The following is a 23,161-nucleotide window of genomic DNA, read 5'->3' on the forward strand; positions in this document are numbered from 1 at the left end:
GGCTTCTCCAGCTCCAAAGTGGGAACGCGTCATCAAAATGTAGCGAGGTGTTTGGGCTCACCCTGTAGTAAGAAAGGAGCAAATCACCCTCTAACTAACGATTGAGGGAATTAATTAATAACTATATTTAGGACATGTGTATGAAGCCCTAATAACACTTTATCATGTTTAAAGAACAGAAAAGTTAATTTAGCGTAACATGTGCCCTTTAAATAAACATTGTTATTGTCACACTGGCTCAGCATCTGATTTTGGGACACACACACACACACACACACACACACACTGTATAAAATGATCCAATTCAGACTAAATGTTAAAATGAACAGATTTAAAATGAGCTTTTATGACAAAGTCGTTCTAAAGATCTTTACATTATCATCTCATTCACACAAGATTATTACTAAATATGTAAATAAGTTTAGAATCAAACAAGCAGTATTTACTCAAAGGATTCTGGAAAATCACTAAATTAGTCAATAAAGTTGACATTATTATCATTAGAAACTCACTTTGGTCCCAAACGTTGCTCACTAATGACATCTGCTGGTCAACGTTAATCAATATTATTAAAGCTACTTTAGTCGTTAATAACGGTGCACGAGGAGATTCTGCAGAATGATGGAGATTCTGCAGCTTTCATCTTAGCCTGAGTTGCCCTGACAACCTGTCAACATTGAGCTTCCATTTTTGCCTGAGTTGCCATGACAACCTGTCAACATTGAGCTTCCATTTTAGCCTGAGTTGCCATGACAACCTGTCAACATTGAGCCATTCAAAGCTGCCTTTAGTGATTAAATGTTTCACTAAGATCTATAATAAAGGGTGGTAAACCAGTTGCGTCCCTGAATGATGATGCAGTTTCACTAAGATTGCAGCAATGATTAGCACACGTGCAGAAGTGGTGGAGACCGCCCTATTTAAATGAGCGTTTTGCTTTTTCAATGTGGAGACGTGAGTGCACAGAAGCACACAATGACATTTGAAGAAGTTAAATTGGAAGCAGATCGTCTTCTCTGGCTGCTGCACAAACATTTATTAATGTAGAAAACTAAATAAACAATTTTTTTTTTTTTTTTAAATAAACAACTTTAAAATGTAATGATATTTTTTCCCCCTAATTTAATGTGGCTGCTCTCTCCCTGAAACACACTTTACTCTGCATTTTCTCATTTAGTGGCTGTTAAATATTGACTATTGTTTTATTTAAATTATTTTCTTATACTAGAAAGGTTAACTTTTACATCTCCGCTTTGTTTTGTGTCAACATTCAGTGAAGCCATGATCTCTGTGTGTGAGTTTACACCATTGATGCGTCGTCCCAAACATATATGACGCCAGTCCAGAATTGATGGTAATGCATCAGAAATCTAGCCTTCAAACCACCAAATGCGTAGGACAAAGAAGATCTCATAACCAATAATGGAGTTTGCACCAGCAGAGGGAGCAACGCAAGTACCAAGGAGCAACACAGGTTTGTCCGTCATCTTTAAAGCTCCCATGTCATGTTATTTTTCACACATCTCCATTTGTTCTAAGAACCCCAAAAACATAATATTTGAGGTTTATTTTCCCAAACTCGTCTGTTTTCCAGAGTTTTAGCCTCTGAAAAGTCACTTTCTGAGCAACTCTACACACACAGGTTGATTTCCGGCCTGCTTATGCATATTCATGAGTGGGCGTGTCTATAGACGAGACACTGACTTCCTCCTCCCCACACTTTATCATGTTTAAAGCACAGAAAAGTTAATTTAGCGTAACATGAGCCCTTTAAATAAACATTGTTATTGTCACACTGGCTCAGCATCTGATTTTGGGTTACACACACACACACACACACGCACACACACGCACACACACACACACACACACACACACACAAATCCATGCACGCGAGCACGAGTGGGTCTCACTTTCAGCCCTGGAGCTTCATACCTCAGACCCAGAGGCGTTGTAACGGGGTAGGCAACACAGGCAAATGCCTAGGGCCCCGAGCTGAAGGGGGCCCCCGAGGGACGGCAGATATAAGCAATACAACTTGAAACCCCCCGGACACATTGCGGTTATACGTCAGGCACCTCCCTAATGGGGCACCAATACGACCGGTGTCACGTCTGAGTTCACATTGGTCTGAGTTTGATTATGAGCATGTGCACTACCAGAAAATGAATTCATGCTACTTCTGCTTAGCTTTTTTCTACTTCCACCGTACTGAGGTTAAAAATTAAATTTCAAAGCTAAGGTTCAAATCTAATGTTATTTGATGAGTGCTGAATGGCTCCTTTTCTTGTACAAAAATGTACAAATGCTCAATATACGAGGCAGGAGAAATATGTTTTATAATGTATTATATGCAGTTTTTATTATTACATGTATTGAGTTTGTATTAAAAATGTTTTATCATTTATTCTATGCAGTTTTTTTTATTACATGTATTAAGTTTATAATAAAATTCCATACAAAAAGAAATAATTTATTTTCCAAAGAAACATGATTATAATAAACATTGCAGTAAATAACAGTTAACCTAATGTATCTTTATTTTTTAAATCAGTATAATCCAGCACAGGTACATGTCAGTACGTACTGACATTTTAAGAGGATCTCAGTACGATGTGAACTCAGACCGTGACATCGGTCCCTGCATCAACGTGCTGATGTTATCAAACACACACTGATAAAGTGAGGCAGACTTACCCACAGGGCTCATGAAAAGAAGAACAAACAACAACAAGATGAAAATAAAAAACATGATAGTGGTAAGTGAGAATGTGTAAACTATGTGTTACATTATATAAAAATAGTTTGTCCCAATTAGTCCCACTCACTTTGTCCCAAACTCCCAGTCATCCACCAGCACCAGAAAAGTTAACTGTACATTTAAGTCTGTGTAAAGTGAATTCTGCCATTTTCTTCTAAACTCATTCACAAAGTGTGTTTATATGTATTTATTAATCATTCATATTCAACAGTGTGGTTCTGTGGTATGACAAACTTAGAGCACATTCTTACTTTACACCAATTTTAACAGTTTTATTTTAAGAAGTATTCCAGCTTTGCTTACATCATAAGTCTTGTTGCCAATGGCTGTGTACATACTGTACATTTATAACCACACAATAAGTTAGTCCTTTGCTGACAATATTTTCTACTAGAATAAAGTATTTGTTGTCAAATGGTAAAACTGATACCAGCATCAATCCTACTCCTGCTGTCAGTTTAGTCGAGACTGTGTGACTATTTAGGGGGCCAAGCCCGCGGGGCCAGGGAACCGTGTATGTAAGCATCCGCGGTTCCTAGGACCAGCGGTGCTAGGAACCCTATTGTAATCGTAAGGATTATTGTTACCTTTTATTTTTCCCCTGGTAAAAGTAGTGCTGCAGGCTAAACCGTGCAAGGTAGGGCGATGTCCCTTGGGGGTTGGGTCCAGAACACCCCGTGTACCTTGGACGCAAACATTCACATATGTTCGCCAGCAGGTGGCGCTATAACAAAGGTCAACACGATTTGGACGATAACTCCCACACCGTTTGTTGCTAATTTAAAACCTTCATATCCACAGATTCCTTGAATAGCACTGAATCACCTGGGCTAGGCCACGCCCATTTCCGCCTAAACTTTTCTGGAGCACAATTGCAAAAACTGGAAAACCTACTTTTTCGAAATCCTCCTTGGGGTTTGGTCCAATCAGCGTGAAACTTGGCACGTAGAGTCTTCAGTTGCACGTGATATACAGTTAATAAAATGAGTTTGTTCGGGTAAATTATGCGCAAATTATTAGTGAGTAACACACACACACACCTTTGTCTGGAGGAGGAAAAGCAGCAACATGAAGTAAAAAAAGCAACAAATTCTCTCACATTCCAGGTTTTAATCTCAATTTGTTTAGGATGACGTCCTAAAGCCTTTGTTAGTGCTACACACAGATCTACATTAATGTGCTTTAAGAGACAATCCTGTGGCACAGGAGCTCACCAGGATGTGTGAGTTCCTAACAGGTGTGTGTGTGTGTGTGTGTGTGTGTGTGTGTGTGTGTGTGTGTGTGTGTGTGTGTGTGTGTGTGTGTGTGTGTGTGTGTGTGTGTGTGTGTGTAAAGCTGACTCATGACTGTAGCCAATCAGGAAGCAGCTGTAATTCTACGTTTCATCAGCGACACGTTGAAATATCTCAAACATGGCGACTGATAGAATATTACATTATTTTTATTTCCTGACTTTACTGAGTTGGAGCTCCGCCTTCAGGTGGCGTTCAAGGTCACTTTTTTAAGTAGGAAGTTGTAAAATCCTGAGTTGTTTTGAATGCATAGACTGATATCTGTGATAACAGAAAACATGTAATTTTTTGTTCTTGTTTGTTTTTCTCTTCATTTAAAATCAGGATCCAGTTTTACACAGAAATGTCTCACATTAATGTTTTGGGAGAAAATGACACATTTACATGTTATTTTTCACTGAAGGCGACTGAATATTCAGTAAATTTAGCAAATGGAGTAATAGGCCAAATTTCACCATAATCTTGTTTAAAATCTAATAATCATGAAATATCTGCATGACACGGACTAAACCATGTTTGGGATCATATCACATTTCTGTGTATGTTTTCCTGTAAAACAAATATCTGAGTGTTTAGTGAGTTTAGCTAACAGACGTTAGTAAACGTAAAGTTACAGAAACAGAGGAACACTTGGTACGACCCAAAGAAAACAGAACAAATGAAAAGAAATAGAAGGAATGGAACGTTCCGTTCTTCCACTGAAATTGTGACATTACAGTTTTTTTTTTATTTCTAACAAGCATTGGTTGAAACTGAAGTCACATGTTCCAAACTCTAAACACAGCCTGTATATCCATCAGTCATCTCAGCTCAACAGTTAATGTCATCCACTAAAGTGTTTCTCACCAACAAAACACTTGATACACGTCTCAAAAGAAGCTCATTCAACCACAACACTAACAAATAAACACACTTTAGAAACACACATTGTCATTGTGAGCACACTGAACTACTAAATACTAACAACAATGAGCTTTACATCAAATACATCTGATCTTTACACTTTACATGATTTTTGTATTATTTTGGGCTGAATTTGAGAAAATCCTAGTCTTTAATCGTTCTCCACGTAAAGTCTGTTTCTGTTTTTCTGTCCACATTCACACAAATAAGGGTCTACATGGTGGTAAAGTACATCAAGGTCTTAACAAAACATTTGTCTGTTGCAAAAAAATGCAGCTTTCGCCATATTTGCAATTTTTTGACAAGACTCTTTCACTGTCACTGATGTTTCCATGCAGGAAAATAGCAACAAAATGTGAAATGAGATCAAATTGTTGGTTATGTTTTACTGAGGCCAAAATGTTTGATAATTCCAGGGGATCTATTGCGGGATTTACCATACTGTTACAGATTGGTACAAAGTGCACAGCCATGTCCAGCTCATCATGTCAATCAGGGAGATCTGCTGCACCTGTAGAGTTGAGCACGACTGTGAGTTGTTGACAATCAGCTGGACTGGACTATATAAGGAGGATTTTCACTCTTCATTCAGTTGCTGTGAGAAATGTGATTCAGAAGGTTCTGCACCATGTGCTGGCCTTCTTTAAAGCTTGAGTTTGACTGTGAATAATTGATCCAAGTACTTCTATGATTGTTTGTGGTGAACACTGCCCTCTTAGTTTTGTAGTTTCCACCTAATTATTCTAATGAAAATTTGTAAATCATAATCTTTGCAAGTCGTAAAACTTACAATTCTTCTCAAAACTAAAGATTCAGCATTTTTCCACTTATTAAAAATGTTATAGGTTATTCAGATGAATTGGTTTGTGCTAAATCAATTTTAACCTCACAGGTGTAAGATATGCTATAGTGTGTGTGTGTTTTTTACTACTTTATTAGTTATAATTAAATGATTAAACGACAGTTAGAATATGAAATTATCCATGATTAATTGTGTGTGTGTTTGCAAAACATATCCACTGTCCACCACAGCTGGTTTAAACTAGTTTGGGCCAGTGTGGGTGTACGTGACCCACTGCATGGACATATGAGCTGTTTTCTCCCCAAAGTTTTTGTGTTTCCATATATGGTATCAAAACTGCACCCAGAGCGTTGTTGCACAGCCCATCTGGGTGCGGTCTATGTTTTTCTATAATAAATACTCCGTTCTGGGGCATCACCTCAGAGCAACTCAACTTATATCGGACTTCTGTGTCTTTTTGTTGGGTTTTTCTCTGAGCTGCAGCTCGCACCTCTCTGCCTCTGGTCACCTTTTAAGTCAGATAGTGTTTTTTTCCCTGAGTTGTGATTGAGCAACGGTCTTAACGCATTTAGACCTAACATTCACTGGTGCCGAAACCCGGGACCTTATATCTTTTCTTCTGGATCGACGCAGGCGCAACAGGACCATTAGTAAAACTGCCGGCACCCCCTCCTTTGCAGGGGTGGTCACAGCTTGCTCCAGCGCCGACCCGGGGGACGAGTGACGGGTCCCACGAACCAGGGAGAGCACTGACAAGGTGAGAAGCAGTTTTCTTTTCACCATAGTACCCGTGAAGTACAACGGGGAGTGTAGACCGTGGTGGGTGACGTAATACTCACACGGCGTGGTAAAGGGACAGAGGGCAGACGGGAGTTGTTGTGTGGTGTTTCTTTGTGGTGACGGTGTCTGTAAATCCTGTGCTGAGAACATGGGTAACGCGCAGCGTAAAGCATTGATGGAAAATAATGATGTAAAATCCTATCGGGCAAACAGGTCTGTCGAGGATGCAGTCAACATTGGTCTGAACTACATCCTGCACCACCTCGACTCCCCAGGGACCTACGCTAGGATCCTGTTTGTGGATTTCAGCTCTGCATTCAACACCATCATCCCGGACATCCTTCACCAGAAACTCACCCAGCTCACAGTGCCGGCCTCCACCTGTCAGTGGATCACCAACTTCCTGACTGACAGGAAGCAGCAAGTAAGGCTGGGAAGCATCACATCTGGCACCCGGTCACTCAGCACTGGCGCCCCCCAGGGGTGTGTTCTCTCCCCACTGCTATTCTCCCTCTACACCAATGACTGCACCTCAGGGGACCCCTCTGTGAAACTCCTGAAGTTTGCAGATGACACCACCGTCATCGGTCTCATCCGGGACGGGGACGAGTCTGCCTTCAGACGGGAGGTGGAACAGCTGGCTCTTTGGTGCAGTCAGAACCATCTGGAACTGAACCCGTTCAAGACCGTGGAGATGACAGTGGACTTCAGAAGAAATCCCCCCCCACTCCCCCCCCTTACCATTTTAAATAGGGAACTGGCTACCGTGGACTCCTTCAGGTTCTTGGGATCCACAATCTCACAGGACCTGAAGTGGACCTCCCACATAGACTCAACCAGGAAAAAGGCACAGCAGAGGATGTACTTCCTGCGTCAGCTGAGGAAGTTCAACCTGCCCCAGGAGCTGCTGATCATGTTCTACACCTCCATCATTCAGTCTGTTCTGTGCACCTCCATCACTGTCTGGTTTGGATCTTCAACCAAACTAGACGAACACAGACTACAAAGGATAGTCAGGACTGCAGAAAAGATCATTGGTGTTGATCTGCCCTCCATCCAAGACTTATACCTGTCCAGGGTCAGGAAACGGGCAGGTAGCATCACTGCAGACCCCTCTCACCCTGCACACAATCTGTTTAAACTCCTCCCCTCTGGCAGACGCTACAGATCACTGTACGCCAAAACAACCCGCCATAAAAACAGTTTCTTCCCCCAGGCTGTCACTCTGATCAACACTAAACAGTCAAAGAGTGTCAGTCCTGTTTCTGTGAAAAAACCCTGGAACCAAACATAACATCCCTGGATCAATCTGACACTGAGAATGTTCATGTACATACCTTTAATTTAAATGTTCTCCTGCACTACTTATCAATGCTCTACTGCACTATTTTCCTTTTATTATTATTATATTTTATTATTATCTTTGTTTTCTATTATTTTTCCTTCTTTTTATCTTATTTTTTTTAATTTTTATTTTGTATTTGTTTATTTTTTTTATACTATTATTATTATTATTATTATTATTATTATTATTATTATCATCTTGTTATTTGCACATTCTAGTCTAACTACTGTTTCTATTTATACTTATGTTTATACTTATTATCATCTTTTCTAGTTGATTGTTTATTATTGAATGTTTCACTATTGGAGAGAACACAGTTGACCGAGTCAAATTCCTCGTGTGTACAACATACACTTGGCCAATAAAGATGATTCTGATTCTGATTCTGAAAGATGCTATGAGTATCAGGAAAAAACAGGTAGAGAAAGGTGAAGAGAGAAGGAAACAGAAAGTGTTAGCAGCAGCTAAAATACAGCCTTGTGATGAGACCGTTTGTGCACCGCGTAGAGTTGAGGAGACAGATCAGCAACAGGTTGGGGCTGCAGGAGGATTAGAGGAGGGGGGAGCAGTTGTAGGGCAAGAAACAAAGGGACCTCTGACTAGGGCAGCTAAACAAAAGTCAAAACAGATGAAAGAAAGTGTTGACAGTGAGGAGGATGGGCAATATCATATAGCTCAGACGGGAATAGAGAAAAATCTATATCCAATTTTGCCTATGATTGAGGTGGCTAATCCTCGTGGAGGAGAGCTCCTTGACCCACAGAATCCATTACAGGGTGCCCATCCCCCACAGCTGTTGTTTCGCCCATGGACGGAGCAGGAGGCATTAGATGCCTGTAAGGGCGTATGTGATGTTGAAAAAGATCCAACTGCTTATGCTGAACAAGTACGTGGGTTGATTGAGACATGGCATTTAAATGGACTGGAGGTGGAAAAGGTTCTAAAACTAACACTTAGACACCGATATCCAGTAGTGATGGGCGGTTTCACGGGGAGACAAGTTAACCGTCAGCCCCTAGCACATAACTCTAATGAGCTGCGACAGCAGGTTGACGCACTGATGCAAAGAGTGAGAGCTACTTACACTAAACCCCCAAGCCACGAAGAAATAAGTGCGTGTCGTCAGAAACCAAACGAGACGCCAATGGAATACCGTGCCCGTTTAGAAACGGTTTTTAGGACTAATAGTGGGCTTCCCCATTCTCCACTGGCGAATGATCCATACCAAATACAGCTAAAAATGTGGTTAATCAGTGGTTTGTTGCCAAACGTGTCAGATTTCATAAAAAGAAACTGTGTCACACACCGCACCCTCACTGTTCCAGAGCTAATGGAATGGGCCGAACATGCTTATGAAGTCACTGAAAGAAAGAAAGCAAAAACTGAGTCAACTAACGTTAATGTATTGGCTGAGGCCATGGCTGCAGCTCTAGTGAGCCAGCGCCCAGGGTTTAAAAGACAGGGGAAAAAGCCATATCGCACCAGAACGCCTGATGAGGAAAAACAAGCAAAAATAGATCGAGAAAAAAGACAATGTTTCATTTGTCATGAGGGAGGACATATGGCAAGAGATTGCCCAAAAAGAAAGCAAAAAATAGACCATACGTCGTTCGGGCAAACTCCTCGGCAATGACGCCAGGACTGGCCGGAGGAAAATGTAATCAGTGACTTCGGAACAGATGATGAAACCCCAGAGTGTGACATAGCCTTTTTAGGGCAAGATGAGGATGTTGACCAATATGACAATGATTTACCTGCAGAATATGAACATCCCCCACCGATAAATCCAGACCATTTTGTTGATTTCTCCATTTATGCAGCTGTAACATTAACACATGACAAATACCCAAAACGTACACTGTTGGTGGGACCAAAACAAACACCAGTCACCTTTTTGTGTGACACAGGGGCTGATGTTTCGGTCCTCCGTGATCAGGTGGAGGGCGTGGTCACTTCCAAAAAGATTATTGGCATAGTGGGAGTAGGTGGGAAGCCTCAATATGCATGTTGGTCTGAGGAGGTCATTGTACAAGATGAAGATGGTTCGTATCACACACACCCATTTATTTTGACAACTGATTGTCCCTTCAATTTAATGGGAAGAGACCTCCTCAGTAAATTACAGATCAGTTTAGTGCCAACTGCTAATGGAATAGTGCCAAAGAAACTTTTATCAGATACTAAAGAATCACTTATGGTGTTGCAGAGCCCAGTCATTCCTAACAAATTCTATACATTGGATCCAGTGTCAACAGGCCCTCGGTCAGTGGTTGGGTCTATGGAAGAACTGCGGGCTAAAATAGCTAAAACATTTGTAGTCCCTACAGATGCACAGACACAGTGGCCACCACATGTTACAATGATTTATGTCAGACCTGATGGACCCCTGCCAGGTCAACCAGACTGGCTACGGAGACCAGACCTGTCCCCTGAGGGCAGAGCAGCTGCTAAAGCCTGGGAGGAAAAGTTTTTGCGATTGTCACCACAGAAAATAACATTGACAGACGTTTGTTGGTCTCCAGATGGATGGATTATAATCAGAGTGACGTTGCCCCCAGAGTTGACACCAATAAACCCCCCACGGTTTCCACACATCTGTTTACAAAAACCTGCACATAAACAGTGGAAAGATGCAAATGATCTGTTGGCTGCACTTCCTGTCAAGAGTGACCTTTGGAGGAAAGAGAGACACAATGTGTTCACATACAAAGGCTCCTTTTGTGGCTTTGTGAAAAAACAAATGTTGAACTGGTGTACTTTGGCGCCCCCTGCTGTGCATTTGGATGCATGACTTTCTGTGTGCACTCTGACTTCAAATGACTTTCCTACAGTACCATCATGTCTGTGGGCTACATCAAAAACAGATGTTGGACTTATGACAACCGCAACATCTGTAACCATAGATCCAGCCACATCCCACAGGCCTCGAATTAGACAATATCCACTCAAATCAGATGCAAAAGAAGGAATAAAGCCTGTTATTAATGATTTACTCACTGCAGGTGTGCTACAGGAACATGACGCAGCTGAATGCAACACCCCCATCTTCCCTGTAAAAAAGCCACAAGGTGGCTGGAGGATGGTGCATGATTTAAGAGCAGTAAATCAGGCTGTTAAATCACGAGCTCCAAATGTACCAGACCCACACACATTGTTAAATGAATTACAACCCCATCAAAAATGGTTCACTGTAATTGATTTAAGTAATGCATTTTTCTCCATCCCTCTTCATAGTACAGCGCAGGGGTGGTTTGGATTCACATTTGAGAACAAAAAATACTCTTACACTCGCCTTCCACAAGGGTTTTGTGACAGTCCTACTATCTTTTCAGCGGAGATTAACAGATGCATCAGCCACCACACGTGGCCAGAAACCACACAGATACTTGTTTATGTTGATGATATTTTATTGGCAAGTCCCACCAAAGCGGAAAATGAAACAGAGGCTATCAGGCTGTTCACACATTTGGCAAAAACAGGAAATAAGGCCTCATTGGAAAAACTCCAATTTACACAGGAAAAAGTAACATTCCTTGGACATAACATTTCAGCTGAAGGGAAAGAACTTACCACATCACGTAGGGAAGCAGTACAAATGGCACCAAAACCACTTACCGTCAGACAAATGATGGCCTTTTTAGGCCTGGCAAATTATTGCAGGTCGTGGATCGTTGATTATGCCATCATAACTGCCCCATTACAGAACCTAATGTTAGACACACATCAAACTTTAAGCGCACCTTTGCAGTGGACACCTGAAGCGGAAGAAGCATTTACAAAAGTGAAACAAATCATAACAGGAACAGGGGTGATGGCGCTGCCAGATTACAACAAGCCATTTACACAGTCTGTTGACTGTAAGGACGGTTACATGACATCAGTACTACTACAGCAATATGGTGAGAAGCAACGACCAATAGCCTATTACTCTAAACGATTAGATGATGTGGCTAGGGCGCTTCCCCATTGCGTTCAGGCGGTTTGCGCCGCAGCCATGGCTGTGCACGCGTCTGCTGAAGTAGTGTTGTTCCATCCTTTGACACTGTTAGTCAGCCATGCAGTTGACATCCTGTTGACACAAACAAAAATGTCATTCTTATCTCCTGCCAGGTTTTTACACCTTACCAACACCTTGTTGACACCAGCCAACCTCACTCTAAAGCGCTGTGCTGCTTTTAACCCAGCTACATTGATACCAACAGCTGACGATGGGACACCGCATGACTGTGGACAGTTAGTGTCGGTGACATGCAAACCACGTCCAGATTTGACAGACATTCCATTGGAAGACGGAGATGTAGTTTTTGTAGATGGCTCCTCCTCCAAAGCACCTGATGGAACAAATCATACTGGTTATGCAGTAGTTACATGTGACACTGTGTTAAAATCAGGCAAATTGGCTGGAAATCAGTCTGCACAGGCAGCTGAAATTGTGGCCTTGACAGAGGCCTGTAAACTTTTCAAAGGCAAGAAAGTCACAATTTACACTGATAGCCAGTATGCTTTCTCCACAGTTCATGTGTTTGCTGCTCAGTGGGCTAGGAGAGGAATGAAGACATCTAGTGGTAGGCCTGTGCAACATGCCTCCCTGTTAAAAGACCTCCTTGCTTCAGTCCTCTTACCTACATCATTGGCGATATGTAAATGCAAGGCACATACTGGCGCCACTGATGCTGTTTCTCTGGGTAATGCGAAGGCTGATGTTGAAGCTAAAAAAGCTGCTTTTACTGAAGCACTTACTGTTCAGTTGTTGCCTGTTGACGTTGTACCACTTGGCTTGCCGGATGAAGTCTCGATTGATATGCATGCTAATGCTCCTGAAAATGAAAAAACAAAATGGGTTACTGAAGGTGCTGTTAAAAATGACTCTGGAGTATTCATGTTAAATGACAAGCCGTGTTTGCCTAGAAGTTTGTTTGACGTCGTTGCTAGAATGAGCCATGGGTTGGCCCATGTCTCAACAGGAGGGATGGTAGACATAGTCAAACAGTCATTTCATATACCACTAGGACTCCAGACCCATTTTAAAAACTTTTGTCGTCAGTGTATCATCTGTTGCCGTCATAACCCTCAGGGTAATGTTAGGCCCCCTCGGGGTAAAACACCAGCTGGTACATATCCTTTTGAGGTCATTATGATGGATTTCATAACACTGCACACTATTCAGAGGTATACGTATTGTTTGGTTCTGGTGGACTCATTCTCAAAATGGGTCACCATAGTGCCCGCTAAAACAAATGATGCAATGACAGTGGCAAAGGCCCTTTTGACACGTATAATACCTCAACATGGCATCCCACGACAGATTTGGAGCGACAATGGACCCCATTTTGTTAACAGAGTAATACTCCTGCTGACAGAAGCCATGGGCATTGAATTAAAACATCACTGCTCCTACCACCCAGCCAGTGCTGGATTGGTAGAACGCAACAATGGTACCATTAAAAACAGATTAAAAAAGGCTGTAGAACAAACAAACAGGCCCTGGCCAGAGTGTGTTCACCTGGTAGAAATGTACATGCGCATGACACCAAACACACAGGGTTTGACCCCCTTTGAGGTTGTCACAGGGCGACCTTTTCATCTACCCCTCACCAGTTCTAAGTGGGTGCAGGATCAGGAGGGAGAGTTGGATCCAATAACAAAATGGATGGTTAAATTATTCACAGATGCTGAAATTGTTAAAGCAAACACACTGCCTAGTCTCTCTTTACCTGTTTCAGATCCCCTGCGTCCTGGTGATTGGGTCCTCATCAAGGTGATTAAGAGGAAACACTGGTGTACTCCACGGTGGGACGGTCCTTACACAGTTCTGCTAACCACACCAACTGCATTTAAGATAGCTGAAAGGCAAACGTGGATACACCAGTCACACGGGAAAAAGGTACTGAAACCCACCACAGCAGGTGATACACCCTAGTAAAACACAGAGATGGGTCTGTTGTTCCTCCTCCTCCTCGTGGGATCCCAGGAAGTGCTAGCAGGGACTCTAAGCTCACCTTGGTATGATTACACAGGTAGATGCCCCAGGGGCCTTAACCTCATTATGTGCATACCACAAATACCGGACATTTTAAGTGACGTTACAATTCCACTAGAGGCCCTGGCTAATAAAGGCTACAATCCATGGAAACATGGTAAGGACTATGCAGATTATGATTGGTATATGCAAGTGTATGGAGCTGACAATAGGTGGTCTAATCATGGATGGTCAGAGGTACCTCTCCATACTGCATACACTCCTATAACCTGGTCCATTACACCATCCACACATACTGTAACCGCAGCATATGTGTCATTGCGAAAAACGATCATTCAGAAACAAAATATCCTACTTCTAACCGTTAACACCACTGCGGTACCTCCTTCTTGTTTAGATATGGGACTCCGCCCTGACGCACAAGGAAAAGATCCCATCTTTTGGGTGGATATTTGTATTACACCTCCGGCCACTCCCGTTGTAGTTAAACCACGCATGGACATAGTGTTGTCTCCTGAGACTAGACAAAACATACAAGTTATTAATGCTAAACCTATGCCAACTGAAGAACCTGACTCGTTACTCGCATTACTGTCTGAGCATAATAATCACGTCCATCATCGTCTGCGCGCAAATTCTTGGTACCGTATGGTAGAACTATCTGCACGAACAGTAACTAATGATAGTTGCTATGTTTGCTCACATCTGCCGCATGCTGTAACATCCCCAACTTTGTTGTCTGCGTCCCTGCCAGCCCCTGACTCAAAGAACGTGCTAGATTGTTTACAAAATAAGTCCATGATCTCGTGCCCTCCTGTTCTACCAGTGCTAAAGACCCTCGAGCCCCTAGGTCAGGCTGCTAAACACCTAAACACGAATGCTGTCCCCTGTGGTAATTATACTCACTGCTATCCTTTATGCGTACTATTTATTGGTCCACCAACTAACACCAAAGGTCTACCATCAGTAGACATAAACCATTGTGCTACCGTTCAGAACGTCAGTACGGTTGCCCCAATGTTTGCTAGAGACGGTGTTTGGTTGAAGTGCGGTGACAAAGTTTATCCTTCCCCTCCAATTAATATGTCAGCCGTTTGTGTACCAGTAGCAGTCACAGATGGGTCTTTCATAGTTCATATGACAATGCCTAGTCGTTCTCGTCGTGAGATTATAACCTTCACCCCTCATGATCCAATATGGGGCTCAGATGTCCCTCACGAACATAGACATTGGTCAACTAGCCAAAAAGTCGTTCTTGCTCTTTTTCCTAACATAGGCGTGGGTAAGAATTCCCTTATGATAGAGACCCTCCAATACCGCCTTCACATGCTTCTTAATGCTACTTTAGCTGTTGATAACAAAATGAATGCTAGAACAGCGGCCACCGCGCAAATGGCTATTCAGAACCGTATGGCCTTAGATACGATCTTAGCTTCCACAGGTGGTGTGTGTGCTATGGTGGGTGCTACCTGCTGTACATACATACCTAACAACTCCTCGGAGTCCATCGAGGACGCCCTGCAAACACTCCGCAACCTGGAAGGTGCCATGTCAGCTGACGAGTCCAATGTCCATTCATCCGGGTGGGACTGGCTGTTCCAAGGCTCCTGGTTCCAATTTCTGCTACGTCTGGGTCTCCCTCTTCTGGCTGTGCTGCTGGTCGTTGGTCTTGCCTGCTGCTGCATCGTCCCCTGTGTGAAGAAAGGCATAGACAACATGATCATCGGTGCTATGCAGGTCCAGGCTTCCCCAGAGTACCAACTCCATGTTATGGGTCTCTCCCCGTCTGCCCCATTGATGGACTAAGACCCTGCCACACCTTCCCATCATCACAGTGAGCGGTAAAGGTTCACTGCTACTGAGGGTCATGTGCTAGTAACCTCTGACCCTCCCTTACCAACTCCAACAACACACTGAGACTTAAAGCCCCATTTTCAACACCATGGTTTTGGGTCATCATTTGTACATACACTCTGAACTGTCTCCAGATCACTGTGGATCAGAATCGATGTTCGCCCCAGCAGGGGGGGACGGTGGGGAATTTTTCCCGTACTAGCTGTCGGGTTTTCGCCCCACCCCACGGTGGTCATCCCTGTTGTTTTGGTCCCATGATGGCACCGGGTAAACCTGTGAAGACGCCCGTCTGCTTGATGTTTTCCAAACCCACAACAGGGCGGATATGTAAGATATGCTATAGTGTGTGTGTGTTTTTTACTACTTTATTAGTTATAATTAAATGATTAAACGACAGTTAGAATATGAAATTATCCATGATTAATTGTGTGTGTGTTTGCAAAACATATCCACTGTCCACCACAGCTGGTTTAAACTAGTTTGGGCCAGTGTGGGTGTACGTGACCCACTGCATGGACATATGAGCTGTTTTCTCCCCAAAGTTTTTGTGTTTCCATATATGGTATCAAAACTGCACCCAGAGCGTTGTTGCACAGCCCATCTGGGTGCGGTCTATGTTTTTCTATAATAAATACTCCGTTCTGGGGCATCACCTCAGAGCAACTCAACTTATATCGGACTTCTGTGTCTTTTTGTTGGGTTTTTCTCCGAGCTGCAGCTCGCACCTCTCTGCCTCTGGTCACCTTTTAAGTCAGATAGTGTTTTCTCCCTGAGTTGTGATTGAGCAACGGTCTTAACGTATTTAGACCTAACAACAGGTGTTTGCTTTTTATAACGGTTTATAAAGTATTTATTTTGAATGAATTAATCATGACTCCATTTAGTTGGTGAGCAATAAAAAATTGTCAAGTTTTGGTATAAATTGGTCAACACTGTAAATTAAGACTGAAAACATTATGACATCTATAATTAACTATGGCAATGTTTGGATTTTATTTACTACTCAAACCATGACTCAGCAACAACAGTATGCATCTAAACTAATGTGTACACTACAAATTAATATTATTTATTATCCTGTTTTTATTGTAGTGTTTTTAAATAAAATAAATTATTATTGATTACATTAATGGGGTCAGAGGGTGGAGCTTATAACCACAAAACCAAGAGTGTCAAACTTATCAGAAATCATTCATTTAGGTTTAGATTGTAAAAGGAGAGATACAGATAAATATTTTATATGTCTGGCCCTGATGTGAAATGAGGATGAAAGCTGATCACGTTTAAAGTTCATTGTTTTATGGTGTAGGTGATCTTAACAGTGTTACAGTCCAAATAGTATCCAGATAATCTGGTGACTGATTATCTACTGTGAGGCTGGTGTGAGGAACAATGGATGTTAGAACTTCTACCATTTCACACTTTTGCTAAAACAATTACATCTATTTTGAGGACAGTAAATATATGTATTTTACATGTTATAATACCACTAGCCACTAACACAATGACAACACTAGCCTCTTTGCTGCTCTAGGACAGGTTTTCTTTTGGCCCCCCTTATATGGTGTTTTTTATATCAAGCAATTGATATTTACATTTTTGTTATATTATTATTATCAGAATAATTTCAAACACTTACATAATGGTCTATACAATATCCACAAAGACACTTTACATAAATAGAAAACATGAGTAAAATTAATTTTTTTAGACATTTTATTTAATTTTGATAAAAGTGTTTCACATATAAAATTACACAAACAAGTAAATAAAAGCCGATTTAAATATTTTAGTAACAGGTTTCAAATACAAATAATTAATATTATTACAGTAAAGCATTGCACAAAAACAAGATAGTGATGAAAGATAGATAGTGATGTGTTGGCTCATCAAAGATTGTTTTTAATTTAAATACTTATGACTAAAATGTTTTTCTATTGACATTCACATTTTGTGAAAAAAAACAAAACTTCCAGATTTGACATAACAATACTATATGTTTCTCTCTTTGTCTGCACATGCTGTTAAAGGTCAACATTACAAGAAATGCAATATTTCATAGACAGCAATGCATGTTTTGTTAGTGTAATTAAATAAAATAATTTATTTTATTGTATAATGGTGACCATCACCAGCTCTCCCTATAAGGAAAGGTAAGACATACTTTATAAAGGAGGACATAAAAAGAAAGGGCAGTGTTACACCTAGATGGGGGGAAGGGAACAGGGAAGATGGAGTCAAGGTAGAAAATGGAAAGGGTGGAGAAGAGCTGATTATTTTAAAGTGAGAGTGAGATGTGATGTTATAGTTGTGTATATTGTGCGTATGGTGTTGTGTAATCAAACCAGTCTGGTGACCAGTGTGGAGCTTAGCTATAAAAGTGGTGGCTGTGTACAGAGAGAAGGAGTGAGTGGTAATACCTAAAACAGGTGTTTAGGATCAACGTGTCTAAAGTTAAGCCCAGTACCAGTTTTATCCCACGGTCCAAGGCCAGTGCATTGTAGACCAATGTTTGTGCAGGAACCGCTACTGTAAACCCAAGCACTGCCCCAGGCCTGAAGATGCAGCCCCCCCCCGCCAGGGCCGAGCAGCCCCCCAAGATTCCAAGGTGAGAGGCAGCCACTGCCCCCCACATACACACCATGCTGGGTCAAAATGTTTACCCAAGAATGGGTAAAAACTATTCATGTTGATGGGTTAAAACTACTAATAAATGGTTAATAAGGTTATCAGTTCAGCTGGGGTTAAAAACAATCATATATTTATTAACATGTTTTTACTTTAACTTCAGTATATTGTCATTTCTTATAAATAACCATTAAATAACAAAATAACAAAATGCTATTCCAATTTTTTTCATTGATACTGAACAATACCTATATATATATGTATATATATATATATATATATATACACACTGAACAACAATATAAACACTTGAGCTGAACTCAAAGATCTAAAAAATTTTCTATAAACATTAAAGATCTGTTTCTCTCAGATATTGTTACAAATGTGTGTAAATGTGTGTTAGTGAGCAGAGATAACCCCTCCCACCTCACAGGTGTGTCATATCAACATGCTGATTAGACAGAATGATTATTGCACAGGTGTGCCTCAGGGTGGCCTCAGGGTGGCCACAATAAAAAGACAAAAAGCAACAACAATTTTACACCTTAGCAGCCCACTGCTCCTCTGTGGTGGTTACATTAGGGGTTTTTCAACATTGGGGTCGTGACCCCACATGTCTAGTAATAATGAAAATAAAATAAAAAATACAGATATTTAAAAATAATAAATGTAAGTTCTAAAATAAATTAAAACATGTAATAATAATAAAATAAAAAATTCATACTTTGTCAGCCCACTGCCATTTTTAAAATAATTACTAAACATATTTTATAAAATGTAATTAATCTATTTTTATTTATCTATTTTGCACATTTAAAATAATCTATACATAATATCTCCAAAATAGATATACAGTTCAGGAAGAGGCAGAATGAGCTTAAATAATTATATATATTACATTAACACCTCACACATGATGTCCTACAACTGTATTCTATACTTTCACTTTGTCAAATATAAATCTATATAAAATGCAGTATATAAATATCTGATCCTGCACTTATTGTTACTCTGTGCACTGATACTGGCTACTCTGTATTTGTAAAACAAACATGATCAAAACACAAATTTTAGAGAAATAAGTCTCCATAAATGTGTGATATAAAATGTGAACCAGTCACTGAGCTGTGAGTTTATTGATGTGACTTTATTTTATGACTGTGTAGTTGGTTCATCATGACCTTGTAACTTTTACAACTTAAACTACCTCTTTTTTTCACTTATTCCCTGCAGTTACCAGCAGATAACTGCAGAGAATACCTTCTATATGAAGGGCCACACTTTAATGGGGAATGGGCCATGTGTCAACAGCACTAGAGAATGAGGACAGCCTGCTGCTGGACCCCCCTCTCCTGACGTCCAAATTGCTCCAGTGCAGAGCCAAACAGGTGTGCTCACTGTGGAGGGTACTGTGGTGATGGTAAACATGACAGTAGAGGGTCTCACAGTACACTGATCTTCACACACTCACCACAGTCTGAAAGTAGGACTCTACATGACACTAACATCTCCCTATGTTCTTTGTTTGGTGGATCCCATCAGGATGAGGGAGGGGCATGGCAGGTCTGTGCCTCATAGAAGGCTGAACCTGGAGTAGGTGAGCTCTTCTGCTGGACTTTGTAGGAGGTCCTAATGACTGTAGATAGTATTTATTATACCTACATCAGTACAACACTCTGATAGATTAGACACTTACACAAAAGCATGGCATTAACAAAGAATTCACAGCACGTACGTACGACCACGTCACAGAACTTTCACCCTTTAGGTTAAAAAACACACTTAATACACACCACCACCACCCAGCACGTGTCCTGTTCTCTCACTGGTAAGATTCAAAGTACAGCTGTCCTTATTTATATTTGTCTATTTATCACTTAAACAATTTTACACAAGAGGCCGTGCTGTTGTGCTGAAATCACACCAGTGCTGATATTCAGCACAACAGCATGATTTACAGTGTGATATTACTTTTATACAACAGTTCTACAAGTGCATTTTATTAGTTAACAGTATTAAGTGACAACAAATTATGTATTTATGTATTTCATCATTTATTTGGCTCCTCCAAAACAAATAGGTCCACATCTGGAAGGGAGACGAGGCTGTTGCTAGGCAACAGATAAACATTTTCTAACACTGATACAGTTGACTAATGTTATTAGAAATCCTAAACAGAGGAGTGATAACGTGTGTTAAAAGTCTCAGTGCTATTGTTATTCTATATCAGCACTCATGGAATGTCTTTCGTCCAATCAAATGACTTATTTGGAATAAACTATTGTTTAAAGGTAGGGTTGGTAACTATCTCCAGATACACTTTTCAAGTTTTTGGTAGAAATGTTCATTATGTCCGGACAGATGTGAAGATCTTATGTATTCTGAAAAAGGAATGAAGAAAATCTGTCAACTGTAGCGTCTGTAAATCTGCAATAACTGCGACCAATGGGATTTTCACGGTTCGTTTTTTTTTCAACCAATCACGTCTCCTGGTCTTCCTGCTTGTTCACGGCCCCGTGCGTGCACGAGCGTACATTAAAAAGCGCGTCACCGTTGTTAGAGGAAGCCCGGAAGTAGACAACAGAATGGCGGAGAAAGTACCTATTCCACGTTTACTGGTAACGTCTTGCCCTGCTAAGAAGGGCAAGAAAAGAAAGACGTTTTTAGAAAAAGCTGCAAAAAAGAGGTCTTTGGATTTAGCGAGAGGAAAGACAAAAATCTGCATCGGAACATCTTTTGAACGATGGCGACAATTGAAGGAGGACAAGGGCCTGAAAACTGATGCTATGGTTGCTGAATTACTTTTGGACAGGTAAGGTTGTTTTGTTGCCTGGGTGATTGTGTTATCTTTTAAAATAGTGGAAGCAATTCAAGCTATTTGTCATATTAGCCAGATGTTAACGTTAGCGATTCATGTCGCAAAGTATTTCTGTTGTTGGATTAGCCCGATGCTACTGTTGATTCTCTGTTAGTGCGAGCTAGTTTAGCAGCTACAGTGTGTACAGTATACATGTGTGTGTGTTTGAGCGTGTGTGTTGTGTTTGCTTTCAGCAGGGCGGTCAACAGCTGTAATGTAGGATATTTGTGATTCTTTTTAGCTATAACTGTGCTCCGTCGACTTCAACGCCGTGGAAGGACTCACTTGTGAGACTACCTAACCCCGCTGTGTCAACTGTTGCTCCCGAGTCACTGTCTGAGAGGTGCGTCTAACTTTAGGCTGATATGAACATGTGTTGTATTACCATGCTATCAAACATTCTTCCTAACTTGTCGTTTGTTCTACGTGCATCACGCTATTACTAAATGTATATGCCGATAGTGTGTGGGGGGTGGGGGGATCTTATGTTGTACTCTGTGTCATCCAGATGAGAGAGCCCTTGATTGTCTTCCAGGCTCTCCTTTGAACTCGTTTTATTTCCTGCAGGCATTCTGCTGCATTAAAAAATAATGCATTTCAAATCAAGTTTAACATATGCTGATTACTTTCTGTAATTCTGTCATTTTCACAGAGATGATAATTTCTCCGTTGCTGGAGTCCAGGAGTTAGACATTAGTGGTCCCGAAGAGACAGCTCTTCAGCAATTGGATTCAAGGTATGGTAATTATAATTATAATTTTTTTCCATTTATTTAAAAAAAATGCACGCTGCTTTACTTGCATCACAGTAACATGTCATAATATCCCTCAATTATTGTTCTTTGCCTGTGTATTCAGTATGCCGTCCCAGGACCTAAACGTTGAGGTTGGAGCTGATGAATTTAATGACATTTGGCCATAAGTGGAGACAGATCTAATAAATAAATGCACCAAAGTTGTTTACATTTTTGAGGTGTGGTTATGTAATGACAAAATACATGGTCAAGGTGACGGTTGTTAATAACATAATTGAAAACTCATCCTATTGTTCACGGTTAGGTTATTTAGATGTATTCCTAAGATTGTTATACTTTCTGTTTTTCCAGATATTGCAGGTTGTTTAATAAAAAATCCAAGAAGTGGAGCCTCTACACAGTAAAAGAAGACAAAGACTATGGCTACATCCCAGACCTCCAGAGTGCAATCCTTAGGAAAAGGTTGTCTGCTGTGGGAGGGTTGCCACGGACCATAACAAGGAGGCCTGACGATCCCCGTCAATATGGGGTTCTGTCAGGTGTCCCTGCTCCAGCCACCCAGGACCTGTTGCAGAGGGCGAGGTGAGTTGACTTATTTTGTAAGTTGATTATAAAGTACTAATATGCTTATGTGCAAAAGCTAATTAAAAATCTACTTCACATAATATTATAATATTTATACCAGGTCTACTTGTACATATTTTACAGCTCTAATAAACTAAAGAATTTGTATAAACATAGCTGATGAACAACTGAAACTGTAATGACTTTTTGTTATCGAGTGAAATACAATAGAAATGGTGTGGTTTGTCTATCAAATGCAGTAACTGTCAGATATGTAATTCTGATGTTCTTTCTAAAGGTGAACCACTGCCGAAACAATAAGTTCCCACAGTGGACGAAGCTGCCACATACAGAGCCTCACCTGCCGACCAACACTTCATGTGTATTGCCTTTGTTAATTCCATTGTTTTTGCAGGATGAAAGTTGTATGAAGTGTATGTGACGTTTCTTTTTTATAATAAAAATTGTACAAGTGTACACATTTGTTATCATTACTAGTAAGGAGATTCAAAATGTTATAGCTTGATTGTAGATGCTTTTTGTTCAAGCAAATGCCAAAATACTATATAAAAACGTGTAAATACAGCTACTTCTTCTGTAATGATAATAGATAAAGCAAAAAAACAACACCTTGCTCAGTG

General features: G+C 40.9%; 1 protein-coding gene across 1 annotated transcript; it reads left to right on the plus strand.

The window, feature by feature from the left end:
* Positions 1-20,641: 20,641 nt before the first annotated feature.
* On the plus strand, positions 20,642-22,822 carry LOC114460682 (uncharacterized). The gene is made up of 5 exons (XM_028442605.1): positions 20,642-21,157; positions 21,444-21,545; positions 21,855-21,938; positions 22,308-22,538; positions 22,819-22,822. The coding sequence occupies exons 1-5, from the start codon at positions 20,931-20,933 to the stop codon at positions 22,820-22,822; spliced, it is 648 nt and encodes a 215-aa protein (XP_028298406.1). The 5' UTR covers positions 20,642-20,930.
* The last annotated feature ends 339 nt before the right edge of the window (positions 22,823-23,161 follow it).

This window comes from Gouania willdenowi, unplaced genomic scaffold, assembly GCF_900634775.1.
Source record: "Gouania willdenowi unplaced genomic scaffold, fGouWil2.1 scaffold_5_arrow_ctg1, whole genome shotgun sequence".
Lineage (NCBI taxonomy): Eukaryota > Metazoa > Chordata > Actinopteri > Blenniiformes > Gobiesocidae > Gouania > Gouania willdenowi.

Excerpts from the sequence above, each read along its gene's own strand:
- LOC114460682 (XM_028442605.1), top strand. The coding sequence starts at position 20,931 with ATGGCGGAGAAAGTACCTATTCCACGTTTACTGGTAACGTCTTGCCCT. Across the intron at positions 21,158-21,443 it reads GCTGAATTACTTTTGGACAG|CTATAACTGTGCTCCGTCGA; the intron begins GTAAGGTTGTTT and ends GATTCTTTTTAG. Across the intron at positions 21,546-21,854 it reads CCCGAGTCACTGTCTGAGAG|AGATGATAATTTCTCCGTTG; the intron begins GTGCGTCTAACT and ends TCATTTTCACAG.